General features: G+C 38.0%; 1 protein-coding gene across 2 annotated transcripts in view; it reads left to right on the top strand.

Moving 5' to 3' along the window:
- The first annotated feature begins 400 nt into the window (after positions 1 to 400).
- The window catches only part of DNAJC24 (DnaJ heat shock protein family (Hsp40) member C24), a 38841-nt gene continuing 25986 nt past the window's right edge, over positions 401 to 13255 (top strand). The window contains exons 1-2 of one of the 2 annotated variants that reach the window (XM_068945280.1): positions 401 to 558; positions 1437 to 1576. In XM_068945280.1, coding sequence (XP_068801381.1) covers positions 1469 to 1576 — 108 coding nt within the window. In that variant the 5' untranslated portion in view covers positions 401 to 558; positions 1437 to 1468. Of the gene's footprint in view, positions 559 to 756; positions 896 to 1436; positions 1577 to 13255 lie in introns of those variants that run through there. The other variant, XM_009678420.2, reaches the window with a different exon arrangement.

Raw genomic sequence — 13255 nt, 5'->3', positions numbered from 1 at the left:
GCCGAGCCGCCCCTCGGCGCCCGGCCGGCCTGAGGCAGCGCGGAGCGCTTCGGGGGCGCCCGGGAAAGCGGCGGGGGGGAGCCCGCTGCCCGGCCTCAGGGCGGCTCCGGGCGGAGGCAGGAGAGGGACGCGGTGCCCGCCGCGCCCGCGGTGCCGGCGGCCACGGGGGAGGGCAAGCGGGGCCCGCTGCGCGCCGGGCCTCCCTGAGGGGCAAGGGAGGGAGGATGTTGCGGCTCGCCCCGGCTGCTCCCGCGAGGCCGGGGCTGAGCTGCCGGGCCGGGGCCGGGGCCGCGGCCGTTACTTACTGAATACTCGCAGCCCTTGTGACCGCACGGAAGCGCTGTCGGTCGCCATGGCGACGGCGTCGGGCTCCGGCGAGAGCGCCGCTTCCTGCCGGTGCCAGCGCCACTACTGCCCGGGCGGAAACAGGCAAGGCCTCCGGACTGTTGCCCTTGCCACGCACAACTCGCAGAGCTCGGCCCGAAGGGGCTGTTTCCTCCCGGACGAGTTAATCCCGCGCACTGGCCGCCTCCATTGCCGGCGGGAGCGGCGGGGCAGGTGGGTGCGAGTCGCGCCGCGCTGCGCCGCGGGGCGGGGTGGCTCACGCGCCCCTCTGCGGGGGCGAGCTCGGCGCCTTGCGCCTTTGGCGACCGTTGGCCCTAACGGCCGTTGCGGCGCCTCGCGGCGCGGCGGCCGTGCAGAGGGCGCGGCAGGAGGGCTCCGGCAGGGCCTCGGGGGCCGCGCCCGGCGTCAGGAGGCCCCGCCGGGCGCGGGCGGGCTCGGCGGGTCGAGGTCCGGCCTCCGGCCCTCCGCCGCGTCGGTCGCGCAGAGCCGAGCCCCGGCCGTGGTTGTGGCGGCGCTCCTTTGCGGCACCCTGGCTGTTTCGTACTCGGCGGTGAGCCGCGCCGCGAGAGCGCGGCCCCGGGGGCGCTTGTGTGTCTAGTTTTAAAAGCCTTTGGGGATCATGCAGAGGAAAGGAGTTTACGTGGTGAAGCGTACGGGCCGGGGGGTGGGAATGGAAATATTTGCGTGGTTCTTACGGAAAGGAAAATGGAAGACTTTCTCCTGTAGTCGTACCTGCCCTCTTTCTTCTTGTCTTTCCGCAAAGTTTGAGAGGCAAGCTTCTCCTATTTAAAAAATAAAATAAAATAATCTGAAGGTGAACAGAAGTCGTCAGAAACCATTTTTTAATGCTAAAGTGAAAAATAGCCTTTTCCTTTTTTTTGACAATGGAAAAAAATTGCATGAAGCTCTACTGAGGAAACTGTTATTCCATAGCAAGAGGTTTCTGATAAATCAACTACTGCAAGTTTGGAGCTTCTGTGTGCATAGGAGTCTGCTTTAAGTCATGATCCTGTAGTTTGTCCTATTTCATCACTTTTAATTTTTCAAATGCTCTTTTCAAATTATAATTATTATTTCATTTTGTTAAGCAGCGCTACGAAAGTAATTTCCTAGCCAGTCAGCTATGGCCTTTGAAAGGATAACTCAAAAGGACTGGTACCAGATCTTGGGTGCAAAGCCAACAGACAGTCTGACAGAACTAAAACGAAAGTACCAAAAACTGGCTTTGTTAGTAAGTATCTTTTTCTTATTTAATTTGTGCAAAAATAACTCTGTAAACCAATAAACTAGTAATTGCAGGCTTCATTTTACAGTTTTTGTATAAATGTGATTAATCAGAGTGTGTTTATACTATCAGTCCATTTAGGATGGTTTAAGTATGAAATAAATGTTGATAGCTTACGATTTATCATTATATTACAAAAAGTAGGGGGTAGTGGTCTAGTTCCAAAATATTGATATATCTACTAGCTTTGCTAAACATTTGCGAATGAACTGAGCCAAACGTTTCATCCAGCACCTGATGAAATAGTAATCAATCTTGCAGGTTGAAAAAGGGCATTCATTGTTTGAAGTAGATAGTCATGAAATGCACTAATCAGTACTTGTAATATTTACTATCACACCTGCAGTTAGTGTCCTGAATGCGATTCACACTAAATAACGAGCATCTTCAAAGAACAACAAGTTCTCCCTGACAGTCTGCAGTAGTGAGGTAGAAAATATATAGGAGAAAAGTGTGTGATTGTTAACTTAGGTTTTATTCAAAGGCTTCTGGTGCATTTGTGTAGAGTCATGTTTTTGGTTGTCTGTTAAGACTTCATGGTCTCAGTATTCTCTTCATTTTTCCTGTTCTTCTAGTATCCATGCATAAGAATCTCAGAGGTTCACTAGGTTACTTCATATTGTTCTTTGTTCTGCTGTATTACTCCTTCCCCTGGACTCTGGCTTTTTCCTCAAATCACACTTTGGCCTGACTTTCTGAGAAAAGGAAGCATATGTAATTAAACAGTCTCAATTATTTTTGATAGTGTTGACCATTTTCAACCCCATTTGATAGACAAATAGAAATTCCAAGATAACTAAGCTCCTTTGAGTTTCATGAAACCTGGTGGCCTGCTAGAGAAAAAAGGCCCAAGTTAGTGTTCCTGACCAAAAGACGGTGAGCAGAACTTGGTTTATATTGATTCTTTTAGATAGCTGCTAGCTAGATAGTCAGTATTGGCAGGGCTCTAGATTAGCCATGCGTGTGCTCTCTTGCTTGGTTTGAGATGTCAGAATTAACGTGGTAGAGAGTAGGATTTTTTAAGTTAGGTAAAGCAAATGCCAGCCTAGGAGGAGTTGGCTCTTGTTAGGTTTGAAATAAATTCATGCTTTTTTTTTTGGTTGTCTCTTTCTTTTGTCTCTAGTCCTCTTAAAGTTTTTTAAAGATTGTTTCACCCATGTATTGTGAATTAATGCATTTTGATACTCTCACTTTTCAGCTGGGTTTCCTAAGCAGTCCTGCTGTACATTAGTTCATCTTAGTTCCTCTTAATAACTTTAAGTACACAGATTAGTTTCAGATAAATTTCACAAAGAAGATTTTTAAGTTTTATACTGTATAAGACACTTGCAGGCAGATGTTGGACAGAAATCCTTTGGTTCTCACTGTTATATTAGAAAAATCAATTTAGGAGAAGGCTTTGGAAACCAAGCTTCTTAGTTTCACTGTTAACAGCAGTAGTTGTTTTCTTGGATGCCCTAACATTTCTTGTTTTATTGAATTACTAGTAAAATAGAAACAAAAGTTTAATAATAATCTCTTTGTTCTTAATGAAAATAAAGGGGCTACAATTTAAAATATCTCTTCTGTTCAGATAGGTGGCTAACTTAAACAGAATACTATGATGGAATTAATATTTCTTTCATTGTGGACCTATGTATAATAATTAAATTAAAATCATATATAAAATGTTCTTCAGAGCTGTTTGCCACCTGAATAAAATAGAACAGAATTGAAACTACACCTTTTCTATATCAACTTAAAAAAATACTGAATTGCAGTGTTATATCACCATACTTTCATGAAATTATTTTGACTCATATAAAATGAAAATTCTAGGAGTTACAGCTGTCTAAACTTTGCTGCTGCTAAAACTATATTTTAATGAGCTAACTCTTCTTTAGAATCTGTGCGTTTCCAAACTAAGTGGTCAGTGTTCTTTATTTGAAAAGTCAATGGGAAATGTTAGAAAATTGGATTGCTTTTTTTTTTTTTCCTCCTACATTATTTGGCTCAGAATTCTTTTACTATTAGTGTTGGATTTCCCTCTCTCTCTCTCTCTTTTGTTCTTTCTTTCTTTCTTTTTATTAAAAAGCCACATTGGTGCTTACTTGTAAATATTTTCTCCAAGGCAGATTTTCTGCTCCTTGTCTGTTGCTGTTGCCATATGTCCTGTCTTTATTCATCTTTTTCTTGTAGCTGATCTGTTACAGTTTTCTTGTTTGTCTATTTGCTAATAGGGCATCTAGCACAGTCAGTCTATAGTCTGTGACAGGCGTAAAGGCATGATGGTAACAAACCAGTTATTTTTATACACCTGACCAACTCCTTGGCTATAGGAGCGACTGGAGCCTACAAAACATTCACCTTCATTAAAAGGACTTTCCATAGTTAAAGTGTGAAATGCATTGCCATAGACGTTGCTGAATTCAAGGGGTTCTATGGTTCAAGGAGTTGTTAGATATTCATGAAAGAAAGGTCCACCGTCGCATGCTAACACAAAAATTAGTGCGTCTGCTTCAGCAAATCCCTAAGCTGTGGACTTCTGAATATTGGTAGAATATAAAAGGGAAGGTGTTGCTATATATTTGTCTTGTCGTTATGCCATTCCCTAGGTTTCCACTACTGCTCGTTATTAGTAAGAAGTATAGGACTGGACTGACCTTTCATCTTACCTGCTGTGTCCCATTCTTGTGAGGTAACCGCTTTGCTCCCCAAATAAAGCTCGTACTTAGAGCTCTTAGTGGCTGTGTGCTTCTAACTCACAAAATGCTTGTTTATGGTTTTCTAAAGTTGTTACTGGAGATGTTGGGAGTAGTATCAGTATGAGCAGATCTACATGCAGATGCTCCAGGCAATTCTTTGCACTGTGGTGGTAGTGATTTAGCAGAGTAAGTCCAGTTTAGAAGCTGGAATGGCAGATGAACAGTTCCATGTACTGCCTGTGAAGAGACTTCATGACAAATTATGTGGTCAATACAGAGAGTTCTGACTTATGCATAGCTGCAGAAGTTAACCTTCTGAAGAATTGTACTGTGCTAATTATTTTAAAATTAAAGCGTTTATAAAGCAGGTAAGATCTCAGCTACCAACTGCAATTGATATGGTATTCATTCTGTAATGGTGAGTATTCTAATCACAGATTTTCGTTAACATCAAGCATAATCGATGGTGAAATTTATTTTTAAACTTAATTCTGCTGTTAAAATAAAATGGCAAATATCTGAGTCCAAGCTTTCTTGAGATGATCCCCAGTGCTTCATGTTGAGCATTTACTTTTTGCCATCTGCTATTTTCTGTGTTCGTCAACACACGTATGCTTAGCATCTTGAACGAACAGGCAGATTTAGATTTCCTAGGCTAAGAAGAGTTGGAGATCTTGCCATATGTCATCCAAAAGATATCTAAATTTGCAGTTAAATCTCAGGACTGACCTTAATAGTAAAGGGTAGTAGGTAAATAGAAATGGTTGCATTGTACATTGTGAGAACTATCTCACAAGGGCAAATTCAGTTAGAACTGATTTATTTTAAAAACATAATTTGCTTTTGTCAGCTCTAACAAATGCAGGATGGACATGGACTTGTAACAAATGAAACTGTGTGTAAGGACCCAACTGGGACAACGTATTTTTAATGGAATTATTTTACTATGGTTTCTGAATTATGTCAATCCCATCCTTAAATTAATATTAATTTGATACAGAAAACAGCATAGGTTTGACCTAAAAATTGTTATTTTTTCTTTTGTTTTGTTTATAAACTGATATTTTTTTGTTTCACCTTCTAAATATTTAAGTACAATTCTATATTTAAAAATTTCTTGGCAACCATTAAACTTAAAAATTGTGTAAAATTCTTGCATACTCATGTGACTGACACCTGAATCATCTTGATACTTTCCTATTGAAACAATCAATAGTAGTTGAAGATGACAGGCTTTTGAGTACAGGACATGCTCATGATGCTGGTAATTTTATAAATAGGTTATTTTTAAAACAAAATCAAACTTTTATATATTTTGGCTTATATTCCAGTGTATGGTGGTTTGTACTCCAGTGTTTTCTCCAGCAGAGAATTTCATCCAATATCTCTGAAAAATTATTTAATTGGAAATATGTATTTTATAACCAGCATAGCCCTATGCAAAGATTCCTTGATCGGCTGTCTTACGTTCCTTCTGAAGTGCTTTCTGAAGCACAGAAAACTTACAGATTCCAAAAGAGTTATAAAGGATTTTGAGAACTATTACTTTTTGTTTAAGTAGTAGAAATTTGGTCTTTAACCTTTTTGTCTTCAGAACATCCTCATGATTTTGAAATATTTGGGATAAATACAGCCATTTAATCCATAATTAGATACACTGCAGTTTCAACAGTAGGAATTCATAAATGTATGAACACGTCTTAGGCTGTATACATAGTCTCTCAAGGAAACCATATAGCTTTTGGAAAGGAAGTTGCTTTTGTTTTGTTTCTGAACCTGTGTAAAATTAAGAGCGGATAAAATTAGAGTAACAAAAGTAGGATATTTGAAAAAAATTACACCATCTTATTATTGCTACAATTTTTATATCACCTTCTGGTCTAGGATTTTTGTGGTCAAAAAATGAGTTGTCAGATTGTTTTCAAATTTTCATGTAGCTGCTCCATATCTGAAAACTGCTCTTTATAGGAAATAAAGTCACCAAGCATATAAGCTTTGTTTAGCTGAAAATCAGGTGTCTGTTCATGTTGATTCTAATGATATTATAGGATACCTTTCAGCTGGAAAAAAATTATTGTGCAGGAAAATTATATGCTGCTGTTACAACGCGTGCCCTAATCTTAAAGAAAATGTATGTAATTTGAGCAAGGAGTGTGCGGGATGTGCCTATTTTTAATATGGAAAAGAGATAAAGTGTGCCACTTAACACATTGGTACAAAGATTATCATCTGATCTGAAAGGGTGGTGTATGTACATATATACAAACAAAGTGTTAAGATGATCGCCTATTCTGTTACAAAGAATAGAAAATTTGAAAACAGCGTCAGATGTATGTGAGAATGACTGTCAGTAAGATTAAAAAAGGACATTAATAGAAGTTTAATAAAGCAAAATAACTTCAGGAAGAGATTATTCAGCTGAGCTTGTGTAGAAGAAAGATCTATCTCTCTGGAGGAAAAAAAATTCCATTGTATCATACCAGATTTATGTATACATCTGCATTTTGCAAGGACGAGCAATACGGGAGGAGGTCATATATATGTAAACAGGCTGTTTCAGGAATAACACTGAATTTAGTCTGTAAAGTACCTGCCAGCAAAGGACTATTTTGATGCTGAAGTTAAGTTGAGAACTTGAATTCTAAAAATGAAAACATTTTGAGCTGTGGGGTATCAAAGTCTTATACTAATGCTTTCGTAATGAAGATTATGCATCATTAGAGCATAATCAATGTCTGCTCCTTTTGTGACTTTTTTTTAATAGCCTTTTGCAGATCTCTCATTTTTCATTTGTATGGCAGCATGTTTGTTAGAGATAGTTAGCAGAGTCCTTCTCTAACTCTAGTTGAGGTAACTAATAGAAAATGTGTTTTGTAATTTGACAGTATATATAGAAGAACAAGTTCAGTGCAGCCTAGCTGTAGCTGATAGAAGTTAATATAATTGCAACAGAGAAAAATATGCTATTAAGTTTGATACAAAGGAGTATATTTTTGACTCTGCTTTATTTTGAGCTGCTGTTTGTATTTGCTGTGCTGTTTGTGACTCTAATAAAATACAAGTGGGGACTTGCAAAATTGGTTATTAATTTGTGCAGCATCTAAAGGAACCTCAGTATTCCAGAAGTCACTAGTTCAAACAGCTTGATTAGCCAGATCATGATCATGCTGATGTTCCTGCTGCTGTTTCAGCCATGAGATCTTTTGTTTAGTTCATCCACCTAATATTTTTTTCTTATACAAGAAGGAGGTCATTGTCATGATAATATTCAGTAGTGGGTCTGCAGAACAGGTATTTACCCTGGCAATGATCCTATTGTGGTAATAGGAACTTCTGCTAATCTGAGTGGTAGCAGAAAGTCATTGTATATGTCATGATGGTACTTAAAAGCCAAACATTCTGGTGGTGCATTATGCCACCCCATACGGTGATGCAGACTGCCATGTCTGAGCAAAAGCTCTTGCTCTGCTGGAATTGTGTGAAGATGTAATGCAGGCTGCAGTTGGTCCTTGAGCCTTACGTGCTCTCATTAGGGGAACTGACCAATGAAAGCACATGTCTGACACGATTAGGCAGCTGGCTAATCAAACGAAATGCACTGGCTAACCAATTAGTGTTCTGGTTGGTCAGCAACCAGCTGGAATGTATACACTGGACACATGTCCTGTGCATGGACAGGCTCAGAAAGGTATCCTGATTTTCAGAAGTGAGGGAAGGAAAGAAAGTTCATGGAGGTAGCTGCAGGAAGGAAGGGAGAAGGGATGCAGTAAGGTATCACAGAAGGAGAAGTGGGATGTGACAACATTGGTTTGTAGAGTCTGCAATGCTCATTTACTTGAGCTGAGTATCTACCATATCTTGATATATATGGAATTACATCTTGGTTTTTTTTTAATTGCGTAGGCAAAAAAGCGAAAGCTTTTTACTTGATTTTTAAAAACTAAGTAAATTTTAAAAATTGAACAATGTAAACATTCCTATAGGTAATTTAAGATCATATCTTACATATGGCAGTGTATTAAATTCTATAAAGATACGTCTTTAGTTAATATTTGTGAGCACTTTTGAAGACATGTAGAAGTAATTTCATATGGTGTATTTTTAGGATTTTCTTCTCTGAAGTGAGAAGTCTAAAATGAAAATCACGTAGAGAAAGATATGCCTTAAAGCACAAAGAGGGAAACTAAAAAGACTGGCATAACGTTTTCACCCAAGTGAATGTTCTGATTATTCTGAGGTTTGAGCAGCCATAGTCAAGAGTACCCTGAGTTGTTCAACATTTTCAGACCAGCATTTATTTAAGTGTCTACCTCTGAAATTTTAAGCACTGGGTCAGTTACTTAAAGAAGCTGTAATCTCTGGATATGACTTTGAAAGACAATGAATGGTAGAATCCATCATCCTGCAATAGCTGTGTTTATATAAGGCTTTCTTATTGCTATTAAATGAAAGTGACCACACTTGCATTGAATCTGAAACAGTAATTATACTTTTCAAAATGATCTGATATTTCCCAGATTTCTATTAAAAGAAGTATATGGTGTAGAAATTAAATTTACGCTGTTTTGAATAATATAGTGACATAATATAGTGACCATCAATTTCTGTTGTTCATTGATCAGAAACAGAGGTGTCTGAAGTATAATGCAATAACCGATAAAGCCTAGTGTTTTGGGGATCTGTGGTTATTTAGATTTAAATAAATTATCTGTACATGATTCTGTCCTGTGTTTAAACTGTACAATATAACTATTATGGAAATAAGTAAAAGCAAAATCTTTCTTTCTTTCCTTCATCTTTACATACTTTCAAGTCAGAAAATCATGATCTCAACGTTGTAAGAATTGTCCCACTGTACATATTTTATCTTCTCCCTACCTCAGTTGATCATGAATACTTTCTCAGCTCCCATTGAGCCTAGTTGGTCAGCAAGCATGAGCTAATTTGAACTGATTTGATTTAGGAGTGAATTCTGTACTTGAAGAGCCATCTTGTAGAACACTTTGTAGATAGCTTGAGGTTGTTGTAGTGATAAAGTCTAGGTTAAGCTTTTTTACTCTAGTCTGTCAGTCATTTGGATAAGCCACGTCAAGTCATTTAACGTTCAGTATGTTAAAAGTACTATTTTAAAACTGAGAAGTCGGTAGTCAGAGATTTTAGAAGCTCCATGCTTCATTGTTATTCCCAATAGATTTTTATTAACTAGTATGTTTGCAGTCTGCATTGCTTGTATTTATGACCTAGGAATATCCATGGTCAAAGAAGCTAAAGATGAGCAAGTTTTCTGAGTAGCATCTTGACTAAGACTTTTCCTCTTCTGGATATGAAGTGAGACATTAAATATTAACTAGTTAGGGCTTTGAGAAGAGGCTAAAGTTTTCCTTCTTAAAGTAAAGATGTCCTTGTCTTTTTGTCAGAGCTAGCTACCAATCAAGTGGTAGTTCCTACGGCTGAAGAACAACACGCAGTACAGGTTTGGTAGGATTCTCTCAGTTATATCTGTGCCTTTTTGTAAATGATGTTGTTGAAATCCAACTAATGAAAACCTTAGATTATTACTCTACAGTTACTGATCTACCCTAGGTGATGGCTTTAGTCTTTCATCTACATCTCTTGACTATTCCCTCCTTTAATGAGGAAGTTCTGTGAAGACTAGGACTGTATATAAAAAGTGCTTACTATTGAGTGCTTAAATGTCAATGGTAAGGAGATCAATATTAAAATTGAGTTAAATGACCAGAGTACATTATTTTCATGTGATTTCCTTGAGTCATCTAGAAAGTATGTATTTTGGTAGTTATGAAGGCATACTGTCAAACTTGTTTCCCCTACTGCAAATGGAGAAAAGAGTGCCAACCTCAAAACAGAAGATAAATTAACCACAAATGAGTAAACAATCCAGATATGAACGTTTTCTTCAAGCCTTCAGTGTCAGTAAATTCGAACCAAGCTAGATACAAAGCATTTGGTATTATATGGATTATGTTTGTAATTGTTTTGTCACTATGGCTATAAAATTTTGAAATAATTGAATGCTGAATTTTTTTTGTACTGGTGTGATATCCACAGAATAAAGGAGTGTTTTTCCCCTCAGCAATAGTCATAGCATATTTCATGGCCTCTGATTGTAAGGACTGAGACATTCCACGATGCTTTAGACGTATTGGCACTGCCTAAGATATGAAAACATAGTCTATACAATAGGCAGTGGCACTTCTCCTTTTACTTGGATATATATGTTTACTATTGTCTCTCTCAGGTTACGCTGCCTTATAAAAGGTAGGTCGTTTCTTGTTGGGCTTGGTACCCAAGTATTTTCCAAACTAATTGTTAAACTCTGTTAATATTTAGCTTTTCGTGTCCATTTTAAAAAGTATAGTTCAATTGGTATAATCCATCATTTCGAGATCACCAATGATTCTGAATAGTATAGAGATAACATATTCCTCCTAGAGATGGGGAAAGCTACAAGAAATCTTTAAGAAACTTTTAAAATATTATGCAAGTGTTACGCTCACTAATATGTAAACTTCAAAAATATCTTTTATTCTTCAGGTCACACTTTCCCAAGTGACATTGATTCTGTAAGCACTTTCCAAAATTTGCCTATTGATGTCTATATAGCTCTCTCAGAGCCTGCTTTGGTGAAATTAAGCTTAAAGATACCTTGGAGCATCTTATTTTGCTGTTCTTTATATCCAGGTTTTCCAATCCAGGAGTAAGGACTAGTCTAAGTTCATTCTTATTATGATCTCTGAAATCAAAGAAATGTTGTAAAATTCATTATTTCATATCTGTGGTGGCAAAGCAGCATTGAACAAGGAGATCAGGGAGAACAACCTTTAAATATTGGGTGATTATTATGGGGGGCGAGGGGGTAAGCCCTGTGGTTAGTCTAATTATTTTTCTTCTACTTGAAAATAGGCCTGTTTTTGCTAGATGAAAATTTTTGAAGTTGATTTTAATCACTGTTGCTTTTTGCTTTTAAGCTTTTCATGTAATAGGAAATTATTTGGTATTTGTAGGTTAAATTCAATTTCTCTAAATCAGGTGTACCCAGCCTTCTGAATTTTTGTTCCCTCTTATTTCATGAGTGAAGAAGTAGCTATTTTTAAGCCTGAAAGTTGATTTGTAAACATGCTGTAAATAAGTTGTAAATGGATTGAAGTATGTTATTACATCTTTAACTACTAATAAGTTAAAACCTTTTAATGAAAGGAAAAAAAATGATTTAGGCACTCAAGTTGAAATGCCCTAGATATTTTGGAATCCAGGCATTATATTTAAATCCAACATTTTCAAAGTATCTGTCTGGTTTGGGGCATCGCAAATCAATTGGAAAAGTAATGGTTTAGTTTGGTTTGGAATACTGGTTTAGTGACAGTCATCTAGGGAGAGAAAAGACTGTGCATTATGCTCAGCAATTCTTAGGAAGCTGTCAGGTATTAAAGCTGCTGACCCTCTTAGACTATAGAAAGTTGTTTGTCTTGCAAGTCGTGCCAGCTGAGGACTACTGCCCCTAATGGCTGTCCCTGCCCTTCTGCCATATGTTGCTCAGCCAGGAAATAGTTTTCCCTCATCTACTTTAGTGCATGTCAGCTGGAAAAATTCTTGCTCGTTTTTTCAGTAGTTTTAAGCTAACCTGTTTTTTATAATACAATATAGGATTCTGGGGTTTGTTTCACCTGAAAATAGTATTTGCTTGAACTAGTTTCCTGACCATTTGTGCAGCTAGCATTATTGCATGACTAGGGTCAGGAACACATGGTCACATTAACTTATCACAACTGAGGACAGTTTAATGTGGCGCTTATTTTAACAAGTTGTGAGCACAAGGGCCAAAATTTTAAAAGGAGCTTTTAAAATTCCCCTTGCATTTTTATTTTTAGCTATATAATCCTGACAGTTTTTAAATCTTTCATTTATTTATTTTCTTATTTTGCTAGATCTTTTGGTGCCTCATCTCTCTACTGTCTAGCGTAGTTTCCAGAAGTCTTGTAAGTGGCTTGTGAGGCTATTTCTAAGGATATACTTTCTGGTAACTATAGATTCTGCTTTCTCTCCTCCTTTCATACCTTAATTAGCCAGGTTAACTGTTGTCTCCCCCGCCTCAGCCCCTCCATTAAAAGCTGGAACTTTTACATACTATTTGTAGCGTTAGCTTTGTTCAAGAGTTGGAAAAGGTGAGATATGTGAATGTTTCCTGCTGCAAGAAGGTAGTCCCTTTCCCTTGCCAATGCAATAGGTTATTTCCTTATCATGAGAAAGTTTCTAAAAAGAATCTGCAAGTATTGGTTTTGCAGGAGGAGCTGGAGTATTTTGAAGTAACAGGTTCATGGAGTGTTATCTTGAACAAAGTGGAGACCCACTATCACTTATTAAGACCAATAAGAAAGTGGGAGGATCAGAGGAATAACAATGATAAAAGCCATCGCATTGGAAGAGGATTCCAGTCATATATGATGTAAACTTCACACTTTAACAATTCTCTGTAGAGGAAGAGGTCATTCATAATGAGAAATACTTTGTAGCATGTGCCCACTTCTGCAGTCATTGAATTTAAAGTACTTATTTCCTTAAAGGTTAAAATTTGCTTCTATAAAAGTGTTGCTGAAGTATAGTCAGAATTACAGTGGCAATCCTGTTATTACTGCAGTTAAGTGTTTAAAAAAAGGTTTGTTTTTTTTTTTTAAACAAGTAGGCAGAAGATCAGGATTTTAGCACCAAGTACTAAATTTAGAAAAAAGAAAAGCATGTCTGTTTTCAGATTTTTCAAATGACTCTCAAATCAGATTCATGCTCAACTTGACCAGAGATTAAGTTTTGTGAGTGAATAATAGAACTGTTCAACACCCTGTTTAGAAATTAGGGTTGACAGCTAATGTGATTTGAACATGAAAGATGTTTTGGTGAAATTTGTGGCTTAATCAGAAAGAGGGCT

Source organism: Struthio camelus, chromosome 5, assembly GCF_040807025.1.
Source record: "Struthio camelus isolate bStrCam1 chromosome 5, bStrCam1.hap1, whole genome shotgun sequence".
NCBI classification, from domain to species: Eukaryota; Metazoa; Chordata; class Aves; order Struthioniformes; family Struthionidae; genus Struthio; species Struthio camelus.
This window is presented reverse-complemented; position numbering and strand designations above follow the sequence as displayed.